We start from the raw sequence: 26,395 nt of genomic DNA, 5'->3' as shown, positions 1-26,395 counted from the left end.
AGGGCCCTTTTGTGCGATACATCCTCTATCTTAAACATATTTATTCTGTGTGTCTAAACTAGCACTCTTTAGATTTTGAAGGGGCCCCAAAAGTCTGTCTTAAAGTGTCCTCCACTGAATAAGTATCTCACATCATCTTTGCCATTTAATGTGAGAGTCTACCAGTTTGTGTTTCTTCATAAAGTGTGAACCAGGTAGAATGCTATTTGGGTTCAAATGAGGCTGAGTTTATACAGCCTTACACAGTACATTCTAGTTTGACAATTCAATTGTATGCTGTGCACATCTATTTATTCTGTAGAAATATTGCAGACACAATAGCAAGTTTTTAGGTCATGTTTTAAGACTATTCTACTTACACAACTATATTAGCTTGGCTGTTCATATATTTGTCTATTTTAAGCCTTTTATTGGTTTCCTATGAGCATTCCTTGGCATTCTTAGCTGATCATACATGTAAGTGTGATGACTTCTGCAAACCTGGTACCAAGTCAGAGGTATTTAGTTGCAAAGAGCAGCAGCAGTAGGACACCAAAGCAGGTGCTTTACATCATGCAAAATTTATTAAAAACTTTAAGTTTAAACAAGAGGCATGACTTGCAACTCCAACATAGCTGCTTGAGATATCATGGAACATAAAGACCACAGGGATTTCCAACGTCATCAATATCCCATGTTAACACCATGGCACTTGTTAGAGTAACTCCTGATGGAAATGGCAGCCAGCTCTTAAATTATTCTGCTTCTCTGTCAGATACAAATGTGGACATTTTGAATGGGTTGCCAACTGTACTTATACAAAAAGTTCAGCACTGTAGAAAGAAAAAACTGTCAAACTCTTTTAATTCATTGCTTTTAAAGTTGCACAATGAAACCTTAGCTGTTGACTAGAGGCAAGTACCAAGCAGCTTTGATCACATCTAGCATAGCTGCCCTGAAGCTAGATTGCATCTATAATACTATAGTTTCTTCAATACTGATGAAGTTGCTACATTTATCTACTACTTGACATGACAAATTTTTAAAAGGGTTCTGAAACAAAGTTAGTTATAAACTACTGAAAAGATGGTTAAATTTCGGCTTTTCAGTTTTGCTCTGAATTTATGGACCAGATTATTTTGTTACCTCCTCATTTACCATCTGTTCCTTATAACATCTGAACATTAATTTCTGTTAGTGTCTGAAAAGAAAATCCACAATTTGGTCAAATATGGAAGATAATGTTAAGCATTGCAAAACATTGTGCAGGGGATAGGCACTAAAAATCAGTTTGCAACTCTGCCATATTGCACTGAGTGATATATGGGTAGGACTCTTTGAGTGTATTTACAACAGGAAAAAGTACTTTGTACTTGATAACTGATGGCTGAAGAAATTTCTGGGCCATAAAAACTTGTCAGATGAAAAATATCTACTGAGCAAGTCCTGTGTCAGGCTTCAGGTCATTGCTCTGATTAGGCAACTGGAGTAACTGGTGGGAGGTTTCTAGCTAAAAGAAAGTACTGTGGCAAAATAAATGGAGGTAAGTGTGAAGAAAAAGGAAGTTGTTACAAGATCATTACAGATTGTGTCAGTGTGATAATATAAATTACTGACATTTGATGTAAGATCAGAATCAGTTTTTCACAATCACTGAAAATTATTCTATATATGTTCTGTGTGGGATGAACAGATGCTATCAGCTGTAATTCGCAGCACTCAGCACATGATCATTCTGCCACCAGACTTTGTTAATTGTGTCTGCAATCCAGTGCCAGCCTGAATGTAGGCTGCAATAATTCCTCTTTTGAGAGCAGGGGACGCCAGTGGATCATGAGCCCTAGACATACAAATGGAAAAATCCTGGGAGATAAAGTTCATTCTTTTATTGCAGCTGTGGCAAGGAAAAAGAGTAGATGATTTATTATTTCTGCAGAACTCAGGAATAGAGATGACCTGAAAAAGAGCATAGTGTTTTGAGAGAAGTCTTATAACATGCTGAACAGTTCTTTCAACTGGAGTCTTTTTAATTAAATAAGTAATTGTTCTTCAAATTTCAAGCTCTAAAAAAAAGTTGATTCATATGTCTTCCCCAGAATAATGTTTTTTTGGGTGGAGTATATTGTGAAATAATAATATTTTACTTTTCTCTTAGTTTTCTTCCAAACATCTGAACATTTTCTTTCAGAGAGATAAAGGAAATTCAGTTTCTTTGGAGGGGAACTTTCTCCCCCTTTTATTACAATGTCACAGGTCTACAACATCTCAAACTGTGACTCAAGCTTATAAAGCATTCACCTCCCAATTCTTTGGGTGAGATGCTTATCTGGCATAGGTTAGTGGTGTTTTATAGATAAATTGCTATTAATCTCTCATAGCATTGATGAGCGTGAACTTTTTGAGGGTTATTAGAAGTCCCATCAAAGCCAGAAAAGTTTAATTGCTTGGTTAGTTTAAATGAGAAGCAAATTTATCTGTTTTGTAATTGTTACTTGTTCCATGAAGTAATGGAATCTCAGAACTTAAAAGTTAATAGGAGCTAAAATATAACTAAAGTCCTTCTCACTTCATTGAGCAATTTTAGAACCTCTCTCTAATCCAGCAAAGGTTATCCTAGAAGAAATAATAAAACAACCTACAAAAAGTGATACACTTTCCTCAACTGAGTACAGAATAAGAGTTTAAATAGTCTTGTAGGACTTGGATTTACAAATGTCTGCATCAGTGCATGCACTTCAAAGCTGGGAGCAACATGCTTCAAAACAACCACTTAAAAATGATTGTTATTTTTTAGACAGTTGGTCAAGTCAGCATCTCTGTATCATCTTTCATGGCTATTAAAAAAGGGCATAGATCTATTGAAAGGAGTTTTATTTTTCTATGTGAACCACAATTTCATCTAGTTGGACAGTTACTGTGTAAATTCTCTAGAATTGGTAAAGGCTTCATCTCAGCTCAATAGCAATTGAATCGGTGTGTTTACCTTTTGTACCACTTACTGAAGTTTTTAAAATTGTCGTGTTCTAAGACAACAACAGACAAAAGAGTAGCGGAGATCTTCTGAGAATGGTGTCATGTGCAAGCATTTTTCTTCTCCCTCAACCAAAAGTGACTGATTTTGGAAAGACACTTTTTTTGAGAGTGAAACTCCAGTACTGTCAGTGTGGCAATTCTTCAGCTGCCAAAGAAAAGGTACAATTGCCCTGAAATCTGTAAGAGTATTTGTTCCTTGTGGACACTTGTGAGGAAGCTCAGGTACTTCCTTCAGCAGAACTCTTTGAACTGTGAAAGTTACCATGTATCACTTGCAGGAATTGTTATAAAAAGGTTTCACCTTATTACTTCCTAAAATGATTTAGAGAATAAAGTCGTAATGAGAACATTTTTGGTAGTTCCCTGTATTGCTTTCTTGAGTAATTTGTGTAATCAGTTTCCTGATTTCTTAAAGCTCAGCTGCTGGAACCACCACATAATAATTTTAATGTTTCAGCTGTTTTTCCAGTCTTTATAGCTGCAGGCAAAAGTTAGAGCAAATGGACACTTTGGATGTTTCAGCACCAGAAATTAAGTGAAAAGCACTGGAAATTAATTATTCCATTAAAATCCAGTGGTTTTAAATTTTATTTGTGACTGGCTTATGATTTTTGACTCAATGTAATTGTCAAATTTTACCTGATATCCAACCCTAAAAAAAACATGTTTAGAAGTGCTGGTTTAGAGTTTTCAGTGTTTGCTGAAACACTGTCTCACTTTAGGTATTCATGTGAAAACTCTGATGTATTTCTGTGTGAAAACATTTGGTTTTCATGGTATTTATGTAAAACCTAGTCAGCAGCAAAAAATCAAGTGTTATTGGTGAAGGAACACTTCAATGCACTATCTGGCATGCTAATTTGAGAAGATTAGAAATTCATATTCTCTATTGAGCTCTAAAAAATTAGCTAATGCAATGAATTGTGACTGAGCAAAATAATAGCTGGTAATTTACTTCCTTGGTTTCTGTCAGCAGTTTCATTTGTCTTGAATAGGTATAATTGTGTGTCCAAAAAGAGATTGCACTAAACCCAGTTGTGATATAGTCAGACTTTCCAAATCCTGTATTAAGCACAGCAATTTCCTGCTTCAGATAAAAATACTTGTCTTCACGTTCCGTTAGTAAAACATAGCTTTCTTTTAAAATGTGCTACTTGTGGTTTTCAAAGCTGAGATGATTGAAGTTGTCCGATTACAGCAGTGTTCACATGAATATGGTGTTCAGCTAAGAATAAGTTAAAATCAAAAGATCTCATTTTAAAGGGCTGTTGAAGGGTAGTGATGTCACCATGCTACCTCAGGTATGAGATTTGTAAAGCAAGCACTTGCCGATTGTTTAACAGTTATGAGTTGTCACAAGGGTCAAGTGTGGGAGGTTTCCAGCCTAAGCCATTTTACAGAAAATGAAGTGATAATAGTTACTGCCATTAGCCATATGAGTAAGTAGTAACTCAGAGAAACGTTGTTTATGCCTGGCAGAAGTTAATACTAAACCAGCTCCACAATCTCATCTTTGCTAGCAAACATATTTTCGTGTTAAAAAGAAGCTAAATTGTACTTATGGTCATCTTACACTTCTGAAGATAAATGTCAGAGTTACTTTGTCTAGTTTGGAAGTTTTGGAGTGTTTTTCTGCCAGACTTATAAAAATAATGAAGGTAAATATCAGATCTCGATCTTCCTTGCTTCATACAGTGTTTGTTACTGTCTAGCTTTATTTTGATGGAAAAATACCAGGAAATTGAGTATCTAATTGTGTATATAATGTTAAAATGTAGAAACATTTTTGTCTGAGTGACTTTACCTCAAGAGCCAGCATTTATTATTCTGCTTTTATTTTTCTGCCAGTCAACACATTTAGCTTTTGCGTGTACTTAGATGTTTTCTGATTAAGTTTGGTATATATAATGTTCATTTACACCTCAAGCTTATTGTGTTATCCCTAAAAACTGACACCCCATATTATAAAGATTGAGACAATAGTCATCTGTTTAGATATAATAATAATACTACTAAAATATATGTGTACATGCACAGAACCAAAATTGTTTGTGTGCTTCCAGGCTTGCTGGTATTTCCTAACTCCAGAAGACACTTGGAGCTGGAATAATTTTTTATCTTTCACTTTTGGTGTTTCTTTTAATACACAGCTGCAATTGTTCAGGCTTTCAAAAGTTTGTTCCATAACAATTTTGTTATTATCAAACCCTACGGAGTGCTAAACACTTTTGAACATTTGCTACTGAAGAGTATTCTTTCAGAGGGATGAGTGTGTTCAAAGTTTCCTTCAGCTTTTATAAAAATGCTTTACTAACTTCAAAATGGACTCACTGTTCTAAATCCCTCAGAAGCTTGGGAAAATGTTCATTGTAAAGTTAGTCTTTTCTGCCCAGAGAAATGGTACTGCAGGGTGTGCTGGGAGATTTTTGTAGTCTTATACTTCTCTACACTAAACTACAAGATTATAAAATTCTAGATTATAAAATAGTCCCATAAAATCATGTTCTCTTGTTTTCCTCAGAAGCAGTGTCCTAATTTATGAAGTACTTCTGACTATGTTGCAGTTACACGTATCAGTCCAAACGAGACAAATAACTTAGTGGTCAGATGTGCTGAACACTCCCCAAGGAGCCCTCTCTGACTAGCTTAGAAATGGGAGTTTGAAAGAGTTTGGCACTAAAAATGGTGTTGCACTATTCTTGGAATTGCTTGATATCAGCGAATATATACACAATTTGTTTTCAAGTATTTAATACCTATTTTTGAAAGGCTTAAGTCAAGGGACAGAATAGCAGGATAGAGATTTTTGTGTTGTAGCTACCTGTGAATTACATGCTAGTTTGGAATAATGGTAGCACAGTATGTCTTTGAATACAGTCTGGGTATTAACCCACAGCTCTAGAATCCTAGCCATGACCTCAAGAATATTTAGCTTTCTATATCATTGCAAAAAGTCTTAGTCATGATTTAATTTATCTTACCATTAAAAAGGAATGTAAAATCTCTCAAAATCATGCCATAAGAAAAAACTTTCCTCCAGGATTTTGGAGCTTCCAGTACTGGCTAAAAGTAGTAATTGCAGAAGTATATGAAAATATTCAAATTGTGGTTAATGGATTGTGTTTTGTTTTGTGTGATTATGCTGCTATTGTACTGTGTATAATTGTGATACTTGATATACAGTTATTTTTCTAAATGTCAAGATGTGGCTCCTAAATAACCCTAGAACTTCAATTCTTGGTTACTAAAATAAATGATTTTCAATGGAGTCATGCAGCTTGGAGAGGAGACATGGCTGTTGCTCATACTGTGAATTTTTGTTGGGACATTTCTACTTCTGGGTATTTATTTTTTTAAAATTTAACTCTCTAACATAACCACAAAAAATTGATATGTTTTCTTAAGTCCCTTGAGGAAAAAGAAAATTCATAGTATTTCATAATATTCCGTTCAAATCATGTATTTTTTCAGTCCTGTACTGAGACAAGATTTGATATTCTTGTTTGATGGAGTGACTCTCCACTCAGGATGCTTGTACAAAGATTGATCCACTCTTACACTGTGCTGGCACAGTGCATACTGAAAATCACAATTTCAACTATTAGTGAAATTGTTGTAGCTTCACCAAAACCTCCATTTTCGAAATTATTGAGCATAGCAGACATGCATAATGATGTGTTTTCTGCCCTCCACAAAATAATTACAATATTTAATTTTAAAAGCATTAAATTAGTAATTACTTTATTTTGTGAATGATTTCACCAAAATGTCAACATGTCAACATTTCTTCTGTCATGGTGTTGGTATCTAGTGACTGACAGACTTCTAGCACTTTCCAAAACTATTTCTGGACCCCTGAATGCTTTCTTCTTCCTTTAGTTTTTGACACATTTCTCCTGTTTAACCATATTCCTCCTGACTTCCCTGGTTAACTTCTGCTTCCTATGCTTCTACTTTATTTTTCTCCAATAAACACAGGTTTCTACTGTGTATGTCTTTTCCTTTTACTCATAAATGCTGTAATTCACTCTTTCAATTTTGCAAGCTCTTTCAACCTGTGTAAAATAAATTAATTTATGTAATTAATCTAGAGTGATGATTTTTATCAGTCTGCCCAATAATTTTGATGTTTGGTGATGATACCATTTTGTATTTAATAGGTAATCTAAGTGGATGGAATATATTTATCTAACTTTTAAATAAGAAATATCAATATATTTATGTATTTGAGCCAGCAATGTGCCATTACAGCCTCTACAGCCTAGAAGGTTAATGATGTCCTTTGCTGGATTGGAAGCATTGCCAGTGGGATGAGGGAGATCCTTCCACTCTACTCAGCTGTGGTGAGGACACAACTGGAGTAGTGTGTCCACCTCTGGGCTCTCCAGTACAAGAGACATGGACATAGTGGAGTGAGTTCAGTGAAGGGTTAAGTGAAGATGATTGAAGGGACTGGAGTGTCTCTGCTGGAAGTGGGGAAGAGCTAAGAGAGAGATAGGCAAAGCTGTTCAGCCTAGAGAGAGGACTCAGGGGGATTTTACTGATGTATTTAATGTATTTAATGTATTTAATGTATTCTCAAGGGAGAGTGGAGAAAAGGCAACGAGCATCAACTGAAACATAGGAGGTTCCTTCTGAATATCAGCAAACACTTTTTCACTCTAAGGCAACCAACTCCTGGCACAGACTGTGCAAAGTAGTTGTGCAGTCTTCCAGTCTGGAGATGTTCCAAAGCCATTTGAACAGAATCTGGGGCAAATGGCTCTGCAATGTCCTGCTTGAGCAGGAGGTGTTGGACCAGATGATCTCTCTTTTTAAGCTCAAAGTTTTTTTTTACTTCAAACATTCTCTGCTATGCATAATTTGATTTCAAATTTGAAGTGTTGGTAAATTAATCAAAATTGTTATATTAGCTATCCTAAAATGTAACTATATTGCCAGGGGTAAAATGTTCATGGCTTTTTTCTTAATTACGTGGTTCTCCATTATTAATTTTTGAAAAAGTCACATAACATGTGCTTTTGTGCTATGTAATTTAGAGAACCTGCCATTTTAGTTCACCTGAGACTTTTAGTCTATTGCTTTACTGGGGAAGGGCAATTTATATGACTAGATGACTGATGGGAAGCTGCCCACCTCACTGGAACATTGAGGGTGATTGTAGAGAAAATTTCTGAAACTTGTGGAACACTATGGAAAAAAATTAATGAGAACTTATCTGAGATGTATAATGTCAGGAAAATATCTGCTGTTTAATTGGTGTGGCTGAAAATAGAATGTAGTTCCTTGCTATACTGTGGATGTTTGATTCTTAAAAATGAGACATTAGCACCATTTGTGTCTCTTTCTCACTCTCCTAAAATAATCCCTGTATTTTATAGTCACTCTATCTCTGTCTCTCTGCTACAATAATAATTAAAATCAACATAATAAGTGACTAGAACCTAAAAAGATTCTGTCTGCCTTGAAATGTCAGTACAGAAGCCTGAAATCCTTTAGCCACTTGGACTTTGATTCTGAGTCGACCTATGTCTTAATCTCCTCCAAATAAGGTTTACAACTGAACATTTGCAGTGTTGGTAGTTGAAGCAAGGGGCACTGTTCTTAAAATTCTCTTTACAGTGGTTTTTAAACACAGCAACATCTTCTGTGTATAGCTTCTTACTTCAAAAAGCCCAGAGGATTTGGCTGCATTATATTCCACTGCACATCTGCAACAAACTGTTACCATTTGCATTAACACAACAGTTGGCTGAATAAGCTTGCCTCAGAACAGAATATTAACAGATGCTTTTCTCTTTTCCAACCCCATTTAATCACAGTGAAAGTAATTTTCTGTCTTTTTCCTAAAGGTGATAGAAATCTTACTCAGTGCGTTGCCTGACGTAGTCATAACAGGAGTTTTAGCCATTCATTTTATCAGAAATTAATGTCTCCACATGCTTTCATTTTTTGTAACTACCATCCTGGGCCTGTCTTTCCAAACTTTGGTACTTGAAAGCCATGTAAAATATCCTGATTTTAGTGTGAAAACTCTGTTATGGTGAGCTGTACCTCCACTCTTTCTTTTGCTCTCTATAGTGTAATCTCATACAGCAGTTCACATTTTCCCTTACTGTTTAGGATCTCTCACGTCTCAGGCAATACATGTGAGACTTGCAGATTCAATCCATGTCTCATGCTTTTAAAATAAACCTAGATTTCATACTTTTCGGTTTCACATAAAGTCATCTGTCCCTTTTGTGCAAAAAAGTTTGTCCTGATCTATTATCAGCCAAAAAATCTTAAATCAGAATGTCATAGTTACATGGTCCTAGCCTGATTTGCAGGATTAGCATCATGAAGTGGCAAAGAAGCTCCTGAATGGTGGAAAGTCAGCCTGAGGCTTCCACTTACAAGGGTTTGACTGGGACAAACGTTCTCCAGCAGAAACCTGTTTCCAAGCCCTTCTGCTTGGAGTGAGTGCCTCCATATGTCCATGGCCATAGCAGGCCTCGTGTGAGTTAGGGAAGTTTCTTGTGAAAGGGAATATATGTCTTTGTTCTACTTTTATACTATTACTGATGTGTTAATTTTGGGCTACTGCTGCAGTAGTGGTTTTGGTGGATCCTTGGTTGACCCAGAGCAGCCACTGTCATGTTTTTGTATTCTGATGCCACCAGCTGACTCTTGCAGCCAATTATGCATATAGGCTTTTAAGGATTTTTGAAATTTGAGTTTCAGTGATTGTCCAAGACTTATGGCCAGCATGGAATGAGCAAAATTCTCCTAGTGATAGTAACTTATATCTGGTCTGTTGTTTGAAAGCTCAATTATTTTTCCAAGTAATAATTCTTGTACATATGAAGAGAATAAATCAGTTCTTCAAAGATGACCAAAATTTCATTGCCAGATGAAATTTCAGAAGAGAATCATTTATCAAAACAATGTTTTTTGGAGAAATGATGAAGCTAGTTAAATTGTTCATTATGTAAATTATGGATGAAATCAATCCCATCTATTAAATTTTTAAAAAAGAAAACCCTGTCTTCCCACTTAGTAACATATTGTATTGTTCAGTGTTAGTTTTAGCTTCTGTTCTTGGCCTATTCATAGATCTGCAGCCCATTACAGTGGCGCCTCTTAGGGCAAATACTATGTAAGTTTTGCCAGTTTTCTATGATAAACCATGTTTTCCAGGAATTCATTCTTAATCATAAAAAATCCCTCACAGTTGAGACTTGGCTTGGAAAGTCTTAATTCACAAAAATTTCACTTGTATGTTTATCCAGATATTAAAAGATAAATCAGTCATCTAATTTATAAAATCAGAGGTATTTCAAAACAATGTATTGTTTAAAGATCAGAGAATTGTATTTGTTGGGAAAAAAAATATTATGATCACTTAATCTGAATAGACACATTTCCTGACAATGAGTAATTGATTTGTTGCTCTTACCTTATTAATCACTCTTAAATGTTACTGTGTGTTTTGTCTGTTGGGCAGATTTGTATTTTAAAGTGGTCAAATTTTTTCAGTATTCTAGAAATGTTCAAACGTCTAAGATATTTTCCTTTGAAAAGCTAACTGTGCATCAATGAAAATCTGAATATATAAATAACTCTGTAACTTAAGGTATGATGTTTATATTACGTCCTGATGTACATTTTAAAACTCTTTTTCTAGATGTCATGCTTATGCTGCAGGTGGCAGGACTTTTTGGTTTAGTTAATTACATATGAATAATGATTAATGAATTTGTGAATGTTCATCATGGAGATATGAGAGTTAATCTACCCTGTTACTCTTACTTAGGATGTTACCATAGTTCTGATGGAGACATGTTTCAACACTGGCAATTTTTAACTAATAATCCAATAATTGTGCAGATTTAAGTTGCCTGTAATTGACAGACAAATCAGTGAGAAATGCTTATTCTGTAGTACAAACATTTCTTTTGAACTGTGAACTGTGCTTTACATTTCCTATTGAAATCAGGTTTGAGGAAAGAGCTATTACCCAAAGTTTATTTACACAGAAGTGAGCTACAACAGAAATCACATTTTTCAAAGCCCGTATATGTGGAAAGAAGTTTTAAAAACAGCTAGTTAGAATGGGGGAGTAAGTAATCATTTGGCTACACAGAAGGAAACTATGAGATATTATGCAAAATTGGAAGGAGAATAAATTCAGACAGGATTTTGAAAGGATTTCTGTGAAGTCAGTAAATGAGAAGAAGAAAATGCTTCCAGTCTGAGTTCGAGAGAAGGAAACTGGCTGTAATAGTAGTTTAATTGTCTCAGTAGAGAAAATAAACAATTGAGATTTGGTAAGAATGTCACACCCTAAATGATCCAGTTGTCATCCACTATTAGTCTTACAGGGGAGTTTAAATCAACATATGGAATAGATTGTGATGAATGTGCTGGCCAAGAAATGAGTGTTTGCTGACATGATGAAATAATTAGCGTTTGGTAGAGATCAGTCATACCTCAATGTGAGAAGCTGATAATCACTTAGCTGAGCTTGGTCCAAATTAATAGTTCCTTCCAGCACTTAAAACATCAGCCAGTCCAAGTATGTAGCCAAAGTCATACATTTGTAATAATTTTCTTCCTAGTAGCTGGTAGAGTGCTCAGATTTAGGATGAAAATAAATATTGATAGCACACTTGTGCATTGGCTGTTGCTGAACAATGTTTACACTAAGGTGAGGACTTCTCAGCTTCTCATGCTGCCCTGCCAGCAAGGAAGGAGTTGGAGGGGACACAAAAAACTGGGAGGGGACACAGCCAGGACAGCTGACCCCATCTGAACAAAGGGATATTCCAGACCACATGGCATTGAATTGGCTGGAGGCTAGCAGCCACTTCTCAAGGACTGGCTGGGCAATTGCACTGTGTATCACTTGTATTCTATATTCTCTCATCATCGTGGGTATTGTTGTTACTGTTATTTTCCCTTCTTTTTCTGTCCTGTGAAATTGTTTTTATCACAACCCATGAATGTTGCCTCTTTTCAAGTTCTCCTCCCCCATCCCATTGAAGAGGAATTAGCAAATGGCTGTGCAGTGTTTAGCTGCCTGTTGGGTTAAACCTCAACTTGCATGTCTGGTTTTCAGGACCATGTATTCCAGTCCAGGCATTTATCGGTCATACATCTAATCTGTAAAAATTGTTCATCTTGAAAAACAGCTGTAAATTTGAAGTTAGTGAAGTCTCAAGTGTTCAGGTAAATGTTTCATTGTCTCTTAATCTTTTGCAAAGAGCAGACAAACAGGAAGGTAGCGTTCTTGGAAGACAGTTGGCACAAGAAACATGCCAGGATACCTGCTAGTATTTCAGGACAGTGTTCAAACCTGTGCTCTGGATCTGTTTATTTTCATATAAATTATTTTAATTGGGAGGGACCTTAATGACCCTCTAGTTCCAACCCTCCTGCAGTGGGCAGGGATGCCACCTACCACACCAGGTTACTGATTTTTTTTAAAGGTGTAGCACTTGCAGCTGGCTACCAGCTTAGCAAGGACTGTAGTTTGTGCTGCTGTACTGTATTCCAGTCTCTGACTGCCAGCCCAGTACCTCTGGTGTGCAAAGAATTATTTGCATCAGGCATTTCTAAGGAAAGAAAAGGAAAAACCCCAAAAGAACTTGACCAGTTTCAGTCTTTAAACTAATACTGTCACATAATAATAAAGGCAAGATCTCACATACATTACAAGCTCACCCAAAGTAGCCATAAGAATCTGATGATGTGGAGCTGGAATAGCAAATTCATTTATATTTTTCATATGGCTAATTAAACCCATAGAATCATTCTGTACATACTAGGGTTTTATTGGTATTAGAATAAAGAATTTCTTTTTTAAAAAAACTGAAACTGATAATTACTTCTCTCTGTGCTTCTAATCAACAGTCTTTGATGTACATCTGTTTTTAAGCACATCTGTACTGTAACTTCCAGTCAGGAAAAGCCTTTTATGGCAAGTAGCCTTTAAGCTACATGGTGTGTTTGTTTCACGTATTTTTTTTTCCTTTTCTTCTTAAGAAAATACCCACATATTTTCCTTCAACTTTCAGTTGAATTTTCAGTGAATATATACTTTCAAATGTTTCATGCAAGAAAATCTGCTGTTTTTCAACTCAGTTTTGACACGTTGTTTAAACTAATGGTAGATGTTATAGTAGTGTCTTTCCTGCAGATATATTTCAGATTAAGAGAACATATTTGTACACTCCACATGTATTACTGGACACCATGTTATATTGTTTCTTATATCATGTGATGCCAAGTGTGTCTCCAGCTGCTGTGTATATGAGGGGAATCTGAGGGGAAAGACAGCCTGCTGTGGTGCTGAGAGCATCTGCAGTGCTAGGCTCCTGTGAAAGAGATGCTGCAGACCATTCATTGATTCCCCAGCAAATCAGAATCTTACCTCTGGGAGGGAAAAAGCCACATCTTTTTAGTTGTATTCTTCAGGTCAGCGCTGAATGTAAAAGTACATGCTTTTAAGTACAATGTGTTTAAGCACTGATACACTTAGGGTTGAAATACATATTTGTTGTTTAGCATATTTAAGCACATGAATAGCTCCTGTGGATAAATTTATTGACACGGCCTTATTGCAATTTACTGATAAAATGTTCAGATAAGCCTTTGTTCAATTTTGGGTGGTTGCTGTACATGAGGCCAGCACTGCCTTGCTGTAGGTGTTCCTGCAGCTGTGCCAGAGGAAGGGACATGGGAATGCACATCTGTCCAGAGAAGGAACGTGGGAGTACACAGCCATCAGGAGATGGGACATGGGAGTGCACAGCTGTCCAGAGAAGGGACACACATGCACAGCTGTCAGGAGAAGGGACGTGGGAGTGCACAGCAGTCCAGAGAAGGGACACACGTGCACAGCTGTCAGGAGAAGGGACGTGGGAGTGCACAGCTGTCCAGAGAAGGGACACAGATGTGCACAGTTTTCCACCCAGCCTCCAGCAGCACAGGTGAGGCTGAGCCTTCCTGCAGGCGCTACACTTTGCTTCCATGGGCCAACAATTTTATTACAGCCTCTTCTGCCTGCAAAGCTGTGACTAGTAGCTGCTGGATTGGTGGGCACCGAGGAAGAGCTTGGACAAAAGTGTCCCCAGCAGCTGCAGCTGGGTTCAGAAAAGGGACATTCCCTGTAATTTTAATGCTGGTTTCATTCTGAACATACACTCCAGTTATGTTTCTAATGGCTTCTCCTAGACACACATTTCAATAGTGAAGATAAATAACAGACTTGGGTTCTGAGGCACCACCCTGAGAGATCACATTTTGCTTATTGCAGCTTCTGATGTGAAAGGTGTTACAGGCATATGGTTAAAGTCCAGCCCAGGTTGTTTTTGTTTTCTTTGTTTGGCTTTGTCATACCATCAGAAGAGTTTAACCAAACATTATTACTTTAAAATTAGAATTTCTTTTTTGTGAGATTAATACTGTACAGTCATATATGGAAAACTTCTGCAAAGTTTGTTCCTTTTCAATTAATACTTGAAGTTGTAGAAATTAAGCTAACAGAAGCATCACAGGAGTCATGTTCAGATCTACCTACCATACTTGAATGTGTTCAGACTTAGGACATTAATAGACCTATTAAATTTTCTTTATCTTTACGACAAAACAAAATTAAAGCATTTGCTGGCTGAATGTCTAGGAAAAAGTGATGATGGCCTCTAGATGTATCTGTAAGCATTACTTATTGTTTTAGTCAGTTATATAAACATCTTTTAGAAAAATGAATAATTTGAGAATAATGGTAAACTATCCTATAGACTACACCCTAAAATACACTGTAGAGTAGACCCAAAGAAAAAAATGTAAGTTACTGTGTAAAGCAATCACAATTGCTTTTCATGTTGTTAAATGTGAAGTTATTCTGGAGGATCAAAGAGTTATAGAACTAGGAAAGCATACCTCCAGGATGAAGAATGGCATCCAAAAAACAGTGTTTCTCAAAATAAATAATTTGTGTCCACTACAACATATACGGAAAATTTTCAAATGTGATTCCTTTCTCTATAACTTTGGTAATAAAGAAGAAGAAAAATAAATCAATTTCAGAATTCTGACATCCAGACTGAGAACTGTATTTTACAGACGATGTTTGAAAACTAAACAGTTCAGTTGGAAACTGCAGGTACAAGTGAAAAAGAATTATCTGAGGACTACAAAATAAACTTTAAAAGGTGCACAAAATCTGACATACGTTTAACTTCTCAGATGATGAACAAATATTTATTTACAGTCTGATCTAGGACAGAAATGAACAATTTGATAAAAATTACCTGCATAATAAAATTCAGGTTTGGAACTGGACAAAAGTTCTGGTGGAGAAAATTAACTGGTAGATTAATGATTAACTGGTGGAGCAATTAGCAAAGTATTGGACCCTCCATCTCCTCTTGCCTTCACATTTAGATTGGACAAATTTCTTCAACAGGTTAGTAGCCTCAACAGCATATGAAACTAATGTTTCATTTCTCATGTTTATGCAAGAGATCTCTCTAAAGGTTCTCTTGACCCCAATTCTCATTTGTAATCACTGCATCATCTTAAATTTTAAACAATAAAACATATTTTCAATTATATTAATGTAAAGTGTAGGCATTCTAAAGGAGATATATATTATCTAATTTGCCCATGTATTTATTATTTAATCTACAGACTTTGAAAAGGTATGCAGGTATGAATTATTAGGGCCTCATAGTCTTGGGAAAGTGCTTCTTATTATGCTAGCAAGAAAGCTACTGTAACAAATCTAGGGATAAAGCCATGTAACCCAGAACCATCATGTAACTCCTGTCTGGCCACAGTTCTGAGATAGTCACTATCTCCCTCGTAGCTCACTAAAGCTGCTGGGGACACAGCTTGTGCCACATCCATATTGTTCCTCTCAGAGCTCCCAAGCCAGGGAGATCCCTGCAGGAGCAGCCCTGTGCTGTGCTGCCTCTCTGGAAAGAACAGAGAGCATGACAGACAACTGAGGTGGGGTCTGGAGATGTTCTCTGACACTGCTGAATTTAATAATGCAGACCCAGCATCACTACGGAGAAGTCTGTGGCCATAATGTGTGGGATGTACAGGAAAAGGGAGGTTCTCAAAGCTGAATTTGGATCATTGTTCTGATCAAATGCCCATGGAGAAGGGAAAGGTGTGGACTGTATTGGGCAGTGGAGTTAGGGATAAACAGAGACTACCTGACCAAATTCAGACAGACACTGTGAATATCCTGGCACCTTGACAGTACAAATCCAGTGTCAGTGAGCAGTGCAGGGCAGCAGTTCACCTGGTACACTCCTTACTACAGAAGAAGAACGAGGCAACAATTTTACATCTTATTAGAAATGATACATCAATGTTCACTTCCAGTTATTGTTTAGAATGAGTCTTCCTGCTAGACTGTACTTTGGTTTGTTTTCGGGTGTTTAATTTAGGCTTCTTTCTTCCTGAACATCTATAGAATTTACTATGCAATACCTAAATAGAGGCATGAGGGATAATAAAAACAATATTTGAGCTGTTTCAGTTATAAAAAAGGAAGAAAATAAAAGAAAATTATCCTGGGACAAATTTCAGTTCTTCAGTCTTCAGTTATGGTGTCTTCAGTTCTTGACCTGAATCCTTGAAGGGAATTAAAAAAGGACCAACCATTCATGACTAAATAGTATACCACAGAAGAAAATATATCTCTTAAAAAATTAATTTCTCAGTATAATCTTCCTCTCTGTAAAAAACCCTTAATTGAGTAAAATGCAATTTCCAGTATGAAATTAAACTTTGGGGGTGCCACAAATAAATATTGTTTCAATAGAATTCATTTTTTCATTCATTCCCAGTGTGATGTGATTAAAAAAAAATTAAATTTACTTGGAAACAGGAAGAAAAATAAATAATCGATTTTGAAATACTGAGCAGAGGGAGTTTTAAAGCCAGATTAGTATCCAGTGAAACCTAGAGAAGTTCAAGCCAGTTAGTTTTTAACTATAACTGTTGCCTTAAGAGTTAGAATATATTTACATGTGTATGCATACTCTTGACAGTGTGGGTTTTTTTAATTATTATTTTGAAATTTCCTTTATATTTCTCTGTAAAAGGAAGGAAAATAACCAAGCCCAAACCATTCATTGTAAATATTGTGCTTGGCTCTGCTTGCAAAGTATCTGACCTGACATGCTCTTGATTAGGATAAGAATAGTGAGTACCCTGCATGCAACTGATATTCATATTGTTTGAATTCTGAGCTTAATTTACATTAGACAAACATTTTGGCTGCAGTGGAGACTCACCTGTTTTCCCACAAATGTGACTGAGAGGACAGTGGGACCCAACATTTGAGTATCTGTATATTCAGTTAAACATGGGGCTCCTACGAGAGTTTTATTGAGCTTCCACATTCCCTTGAGTTTATTTGTTTTCCTCTTCCCCGAGAGTGCTTACTTTTGCTTTCTTCTCTGTGTATGTTTGTGAATTTTCAGTCTTTCACTTTCCATATTATTTCATGAATATGTACTTCTACAAATACAAAAATAATATTCCTGGAAATGTTGGAAGTGCAAGCCAGTTTTCTGTTCATATCTCATTGCCCTCTACTGCATATGCTGGAAAACTGCACTGTGGGAAAGTCATTGTATTTCAGCTGTGTAAGATGACTCTTTTTCCAGTTAATTTGCCCTAAAGTTGAGGGAAACTCTACTGAACTTTCAATAGGCTGTGGCATGTAAATTCCATTCTTTGTGTAGGAATCAGTATTTCTTAAACAGATGACAGTGTCTGATGACACTATATTGTCCAGAAGGAAAGAACATCAGATTATAGTATTGGTTAGTTTGTTTGTATTCAGGCCAGTTGAAAAATAGATGGGTATTTTGGGAAAAAAAAAGAAAAACTTCGCTTTGCTTATTCTTGTCCTAAGTAGCAATACCTTTAATTTCTTAATGGATATGTCAAAACAAAAACCTAGCAGGATTTAGATGCAGAAACTCGAAATATTTTGATATTTCTTTTACTTGAAGAATTAATCTTTGAATCTTTTAAATTAGGTTTCATCTCAGTAGCTGATGTCTAGTGTATGCAAACATCAAGTACACACAACACTAAGTGGTGGTTGGGATAGATATAATTTACCTAAAGTTGTGACATTATTAAGTTGAAAATAAACTTTCAGCATTTTGGATGTCAGGTACTCAATAAGATCAGCTTTGCACTGAGTGCTTTTGTAATGGTTTGTGTAGAAGTTGAAAGGTTTACTCAAGACAGAATTTTTTCTGATTTCGTCAGGAAAGCTGACATCAAATAGACAAGAATGTACACAAAACATCAAACTCTGTATTTGTAACTGAATCCCACTTCTTAGTCTATTAATAATTTTATTAGTCTGGGAATATATATTTATACCATTAGCTACCAGTCTTACGCCAAAAAGAATAAAAGAAGAGCAGTAAGCTTGCAAACTGAGGTATTTCAAAGATGAAGAAAGAAGTGCCTTCATATGCTTCTTATTTTTATCTGTTGTGATGATGGCTATAATTATGGTATGAATTTTTTTATATTCTTATTCAGTAATTGTTCTAATAGCTCATTTGCTGAACATTATTTAACCCTTGCAAATGAAGAATTATTAAAGAATTCCTTACTTTCTGTGATGTTCATTGTTACCATGTTTCAGTGCTTTGCTAATGTTTATTAACCCACCTTTACACATTCTGGTCTTTGGGGATTTGAAATGGTATTGTGGGCAGCTGGTGCACTCTGTGTGATCATTCCATCCCTTCTGGTGTCTTCAGAGGCAAGTATGTGTTCACAAGGCTTGGTCAAATGACATCATAAATTCACCCAGAAAAATGAGGAAGTGGTTTCTGACACTTGACAATTCCTGTTGCATCTCCTCAACTTTAATTATTTTCCAGTGTCACCATCCAAGAACAAATGTTTTTCACTCCTTCCCCCAAAAGATATTTTACTTTGTCTGATTTCCTCCAAATCATATTCCTCCTAAAGCACATATTGATCACAGCCAATTTCAACTTAAATGTTATTTCATTAAAAAAATCCAGAAATGCAAACTAGTTTAGGAAAACTGTCATGAATTCAGTAGTGGGTGACATTGGTAGAGATGCCCATGGATTGGGGTTTGCAAAATTATTAAAGCTCTGTATGTCTCCTTCTTGTGGGCCACTTGTCAATGCTGGTTCGTAAATCGTACTTTAGGAGGAGGATGACTCTGTAGCAGTGGGGATTTTTTTTTCCATTGAGTGTGTGTTTATAAGATTTCTTAACAATTTGTGCATTTCTCTGGCATCTTCAGTATCCAGAATTTTTAACTGAAAGCCCTGGGAAATAAATTATTTCTGGGGAATAATTTCTGGACTGAATTCTTTGTTTGCTTGGTTTTTGGATTTTTGCAGTCAGTGTTTATCTGTAGCTTGATGTGTGGTTCAAATGCAAAGTAAGTGATGAGGCATTTGTGGGTCTGTGCATGACCAGCATCCTGCCAGAGGCAGATCCTCCTGAAGCTGGCCTGAGGAATGGCTGAGGCAGCTTGGGTGTGCTTCCCCTGGAGAAGAGGAGGATCGGGGAGACCTTATTGCTCCCTGCAACTACAAGAAAGGAGGCTGTAGCCAGGCTGTAGGGGTTGGGGTCTTCACCCAGGCAGCAAGTGATGGGATTAGAAGACATCGGCTCAAGCTGTGCCAGGGAAGGTTCAGGCAGGACATCAGAAGGAAATTATTCACAGAAGGGGTTGTTAAACCAGGGAGGGGGTTGGAGTCACCATTCCTAGAAGTGTTCAAGAAAAGACTGGACATGGCACTTAATGCCATGGTCTGGTTGACAAACTGGTGATTGACTGGACTCAATCTTAGAGGTCTTTTCCAACCTAAATGGTTCTGTGATTCTATGATTGTGACAGGGTTTAGTGGCAAACATGGTGGTGGTGCTTTATTGGTGGTTGGATGATCTTAGATGACCTTTCCAACCATAATGATTCTATTCTACAATTCTGTGACCTGCCATCTTTCTCTTGAGTTGATCTCCTTGACAGGTTGATCATTGAGAATCTATCATCTTTCCACTGCCGTCATTAGTTCTCTGATGTTGCCATCCTTCAGTAAAATGACTTGATAACTTTTCTAGTTTCCCACATGGATGAAATGTTGCCACACATGAGGTCTGTGGTAGAACTGCGGCTGTAGGAGCATGATGTATGAATGTGCATTATTTAGCCCCTAAAAGGACAAGTGAAAGGGAAGAAAAGACTGAAAAGTGTATTTGGCAGGGTCTGCTGTTATCTTAGGACTCCCCTGTGCCTTTGCTGCTACTAGTGAAAGTTCTGTGTATGAAAATCCACAGAAGGCAAACAGGCACACAAGTGTAAATCTCATGGCTTATTATTCATCCATAGAAGAGAAAAATATTTTAAATAAGGAAGGGAGTATTAAGCATTCTGATAGCTCTAATATGATGATTTGTGTGTAAGACTGCTGAAATTACACTGTGAAATAATAGTGCAGATGGTCGTTTTGTTTTGTTTTCCCCTTTTATTAAATGTTTTAAATTTGCTGCCCTCGTGTGGCTCTATACTGTACTTCCTCAGCTGAAGCTCCCGGTGGGCAGGATTTGTTAGGACAGCAGTAGGGGCTGCAGTGTTTATACACCGCATGAAGGACAGTGCAGACACTGAACTGCTGCTGTCTGGCTGAGTCAAGAATCTCAAGAAATGTGGCTGGAAGCCCCTGTGAATACATCTGCTGTCTTTTAACTCAGGACTGCCCTGGGTATTAGGAATCGGCTGCCCAAATTCTGTCTGGAGAAAGCTGCCTTTGCAGCTGGCAGAAGCTGATAAAGGGTCCTTCTAAACAAGGTCATGTGTAACCTCAGTTGACCAGGTGGGTCCGTACAGGAGGAATATGCAGTTTTTCCGAGCATCTTTTAGCTTGGGTTATGAAACAAACCAGAAAACTGAACACAAGTGCATAAGTTGTAGGAGGAACACTGATAAAATGGTGCAAAAGCAACATAAAATGAAGAGAAATATCCCAGCAAGACCCAGCTTAAGGTTTTTTGTTTTTTTTTTTGGTTTTTTGTTTTTTTTTTGTTTTTTTTGTTTTTTTTTTTTTTGCTAGCTGTTTCTCTTTGGTGTACAGACAATTGCTGGGTATATTAACATAAATAATATTTTTTCAGGAATTTATGTTACAATTGCATTATATATATGTTATTGGAACATTACCTATATGTTGCCATTAAAAGATGTGGTACAAGGTTAGCTAATGATAACATTTCATTACATAGCATAATTATTGCCCAGCTACCTACCAGAACTAAGTGATCCAAACAGAAGTTTAATGAATAATACTGTAAAGACGCCACCCATTGGGATAAGTTACTTAAAAAATAAAGACTTGCTCATTGGTAATTTATAAAGCAAACTGCGAAACTGAATTTTTAAAAATTGGACTTAAGAGTTTAAATTAATGGCTTTACCAATATTACTTCTGCAAAAATAACCAGTGCAGAAATGCAAGATACAGAATGATAGATTGGGCTTTCAAGGCTTTTTTTGGTAGGTAGTTGAACACTGAATTCAGCTACATTTCACATCTTTATTGGCCTTATACATTTCAGTGCATACATATGACTTTACAGAGAATTAAACAATTTGTGTAAATCATGTTCAGAGTTGACTTCGATAACAGAAATTGAGGAGCCTGTTTTTAGACAGAGATAAAATATACTTTCTGAGGAAAAGCTAGTTAGCTAGTTCGTATGCAAGGGAATACACAGTCAAAATAAATATAAGAATACAGTAACTTGAACAGTGCTCAGATATCCTATTCTTTTTATGAATTATTTGTATTTGCTCCCCCTGCTGCTAGCATCAGTCTCTTAAAAAAATAAAGACAAGAGTAATAAAAAAAAGTTTGAAGATGAGGACTGATCTGGAGACTTATAATCTGGAAAGCAGAAACAAGGTGCATTGCTATCTGCCAGGTGACAAGCAGATGAGCATCCTTCCACTAGGAAGGATGTAATGTCACTTTAAACTAGGGCTGTGGTCCTTGGCAGTTGCAATGATTGTTTGCTTGCTTGGATACTGCTTCTAGTCAGGAGGAGTTTATAAAGTAATTGGATCAGACTTAGTGTCTCAGATATTCATATAACCACAGAATGGTTTGAGTTGGAAGGGACCTTAAAGATCATCTACTTCCAAACCACTGCCACGGGCAGGGACACCTTCCACTAGACTGGATTGGTCAAAGCCTCATCCATACTTGGCCTTGAACACTTCCAGGGGTGGGGCAGGCACAACTTCCCTGGGCAAGCTGTAACTGTGCCTCACCACCCTCGCAGTAAATAATTTCTTCTAGATATCTAATCTTAACCAACCCTCCTTCAGTTTAAAGATATTTCTTCCTGCCCTATCACTACATGCCCTCTCCAGTTCTCTTGTGTTGTCACTTTCTGTTCTGTACAATAATATTATAGCCTGTTTTTGATGGTGATAAAACCCCTTTAAAGAGACAGAGTCCTTTTGCTCACCCTCCTCATTTGCTTCAGTCAGGAATTACCTTTTTTTTTGTGCCACAGCAGGTACTGGACTGTAATACATTGCTACTAAAAAAATCCACTCCTTTTCAACTGCACAGCAGATCCAAGCGTGGTAGAGCCCTGCTGCTTCCTATGGAGACACAAATGGGGTCAGGGCTCCTTAGTAAGGAGCAGGAAGTGAGTGTGGCAAGGTGTGGGGGAGATTGTGCACACAACCTGCGCAGGGGTTGTCCACACCTGTCCATGACACAGAGCAGAGGTAGCTGCTGCCATCCTGGCCCTGGGGACAGTCTGCTCCATTGGCTGTCCTTGTCCCACTGCCCTCCAGTTGGGAAAATGGGATATCTTGGCTCACAAATCCTCTCAGAGGACCTACTTTGCATATCGTAAAAGTCGTGATCTTTGAAAGATGTCTGTAGCAAGGTATTCAGAAGGCACTTCTGTTCACTGTGTTTCTGCTGATAAAATAAGCCTTGTAATTGTAATCTGCATTTAATAAAAGTTCTTATACACGGGGACTTCAGCAGCATACTTTGTTTGGACTCTAGTCTTTGTAAACAGTTTTTTCTTGCTAATCTCTAATCTCTGTTGTGTTCTACCAAAAATATGAGCTGATGATTACCCAAGAAATACCTTTTATATTCCGTTTTCTGCTTAAAATTACTTTTGGGATTTGGGACTCAACATCACCAAATCATCCTGATTTTCTCTGTGAGGTTTAATATTGTCCTGAAAATAATGAAACGTAATCTGTAAAGCAGGGCAATTTGAGATATAGTGAGCAGCCAAAGTGCTCCTAACAGAAGAACAAACTATCATTTATCAGTGGCTCAGGGATGGATACTGCCTCTGCATGGGTTGCTAGGCCACAGCACATGTAGAAGAAGGTAATTTGCCCTTGGTCTCCCTTGGAATAAAAAAGGCAGGTATGGAGACAATTGCTGCAGAAGCATTGTAATCTGTTTATTGCACAGCGGTGTCAAATCATTGAACTCTAGTCCCATTCATTTCTATTTTAAGGATATCCTGTGAGGAGTGTGCTGGCAATATGATTTGATGTTTGTGTTGCAGGAGCTACTTTCTAGGGCCTGGAGATACCAACTCTGTTGTGTGTCATTTTATCAATGCAGCTCAGTTTTTTAGAAGAAAAATCATAGCGTCTTTCACTGCCTTAAACTTGTAGTAAGCAATTAATCTATTTCTCTGGAGGAGGTCATAGACAAACTAGATGAGGCACTGACTGAAGTTTATATTTCTTTTACTACTTTGTCTATTTAGTGAAAAACCCCAGAAGATAAGATCACTGAGCAAACTGGGTAGGAAATTTCCAGTAATGCTCCTGTTGATTCTGCTAGTCTTGGAAGAATCAATTGACCAGCAGAATTGGTCACTTTTCTCACATAATTTCCTCTCATCTACTCTTCCTTAATAAGCATTTCAGAGATTTGGGTAAAAAAAAGTAGAATATTGAAAGTTCAAGTTAGAATACAGTGTTCAACAATACATTTACGCAAGTTCTGATGCCTTAAAATATACCAACCAGTAGCATTTCATGAAAAAATATATTGAAATTTTTATAATTCAAACCACCTTAGTGTAATGCCACTTTGTGTCAAGTGTTCCTTCCCTGCGACCTCATTAGGTGTGCCTCATCATTAGATACACGGTTACTAAAGAGTTTAAACTTAAAAGCTGCTTTGATTAATGCTTGGTTGGACTGAGGATTTATTGTGTAGGATTAACTAGATTTAAAAATGGCAAAATGCCATAGTAACTTTAATGCCAGACTTTAATGAGAAGCAGAAGTAAACTCCAAGGGCCCTTATGATTTTTAATATGGACTAAACTCATGTTCTTGTTACCTTTGTGTCCTATTTTATATACAAGGACTCCAATAATTCCTAGAGAATAGTAGCCTAGAAAGTGTATTACAAATATGTAACCTGAAGTATGTATATATTTTTAATGAATCATAAATTTTAATAACTTTATTATCAGACTTATTCAGTGTTATTATCAAATAGAGAAAAACTCTTTGCACTGGTTTGGACCTTTTAAATTAAGAAACTATACAGAAGTAAGACAAAACCAGACTGGCAAATTTTTTCCCAATTCATAATGTACTGACCATGTAGATGAAAAGTGCATTTTCACATTTTTATGTAATTTGCTAATCAAATTTCTTTTTACTGTCTTCTTGAATCCATTAAATGCTCCTGAAAGTTTATTAATTTGGTGCTTCTAGTGTTTAATAACCTTATTTTTTTACCACTGATCACATATTTAGTATATGATACTGCCAAGAAAATCCAGACCATTCTCACATCCGACAACATTTGGTCGTCTCCTTAAATCCTACTAGACTTGATAGGATTTAAGCATATACTTAAAAGGTAATGCACTGCTCAATGAGGGCCTTTATATCTGACATTTTTTCTGTCCATGCTATCTTTGATGTGATAACCAAAGGGCACTGATTTATTATTAGAGCTAAACAGGAAAAACTTTCTCATTCATAAAGCTTGTAAACCTTTTTTTTTCTGAATTTATCCTGATTTCCCAATTTTGTTTATTTTTCAGTAAACTTCCAATAGCAGAAGGACATAATTAAATTTTTGTTTCTGCACAGTTATAAACCATGAGAATTAGGCACAATGTACCAATAAGCAATATCAACAGCTCTTCTCAGAGGTGGTACTGTTTCTGCTAAAGCATGTAGGATGGCATCCAACCAAGTTCTTGGGCTGTAATGCCAAATTTCTCATTGAAATCACAGATGTATTGGATGGGACTTAGATAGGATTACTCACTCAAGCAAATTTACACAAGGGTATGAGGCATATATCCAGCTTCCAGTGGGTAAGGAGTCTGCATACTCATTTGGCTCTGGGCCTTGGGCACTTGCATAATGCTGCTTGTGTAACTCACCCTGGCAAAAATGAAACCTGCATCAACATGGTTATTCATACCAGAAAAATTGAGCCTGTGGACAAGTGATGAAAGCGGGGGATCCTGCTTCCTTTTGTAACATACTGAAAACTTGTGTTTTCACTGATGATTGAAGCTCTTTAGCCAGCATTACCATTGCAATCCCTATTGAAAATTTCTGTACCATTGAGTTGTTTTTGTTGCGGTTTTTATATCACTTCTGGATTCTTTACTTGACTCATTGCTATTATTTGTTTTTCATTCTTTTTTTTCTTTTTTTTTAGGGAGAAGGCCAGCAAAAACGAAGGACAAAAAAAAGAAGAAAAAGAATTTAATGGAAAGGGCTCAGAAGCAGCACAGCATCTTTTTAGCAACAGATAAAACTAGCCAGTAAAGACCTGATTTTCCTTAATGTATTTTTTTGCAAAGTGCACAAAAGCTGCTATATGCTCCTGCTCATGGATGCACTACAGTTCAGCTGCTTTGACAGTATTGGTGGCAAATAACTTGTGAAAATAAAGCCCATGAGCTTGTTTGTTTTATTTATATATTTTTTATTTTATTTTTTCCTCATTTTTGACCTGAAGACGTCAAGGTCAGGAGTGCACTCAGTTGGATCAGTGGAAGTGGTCCTGAAATGCATCAGAGATATTTTTCTGAGTGCCTGGTCAACATGTTGACAAGGAAAGAAACCTGCGCCAGCACCAGAAGGTGGACTTATGCATATTTAAATAAATAAGAAAAAAAAGAAGTATTGGAGGTGTAGGTACAATTGCATTTATGGCCTTTGTTTCCTATATTTGTACATTTCAAGAGTAAATGGATATGACTTACCTACTTAGTGTTAATGCACATTGTTTTCACACCTGCTACGTCAACACAGTTGTATAATAAAACT

General features: G+C 36.7%; 1 protein-coding gene across 1 annotated transcript in view; it reads left to right on the top strand.

Annotated features, from left to right (window-relative positions):
* RSPO2 (R-spondin 2) overlaps nucleotides 1-26,191 on the top strand; it is a 100,393-nt gene extending 74,202 nt beyond the window's left edge. The window contains exon 5 of the mRNA XM_062503424.1: nucleotides 25,782-26,191. Within this exon, the coding sequence (XP_062359408.1) occupies nucleotides 25,782-25,891 (110 nt within the window). The 3' untranslated portion in view covers nucleotides 25,892-26,191. The remainder of the gene's footprint in view (nucleotides 1-25,781) is intronic.
* The last annotated feature ends 204 nt before the right edge of the window (nucleotides 26,192-26,395 follow it).

This window comes from Cinclus cinclus, chromosome 1 (assembly GCF_963662255.1).
Source record: "Cinclus cinclus chromosome 1, bCinCin1.1, whole genome shotgun sequence".
Classification (NCBI taxonomy): Eukaryota; Metazoa; Chordata; class Aves; order Passeriformes; family Cinclidae; genus Cinclus; species Cinclus cinclus.
The sequence above is the reverse complement of the archived record's forward strand: the minus strand, read 5'-3'. Positions and strand labels throughout refer to the sequence as shown.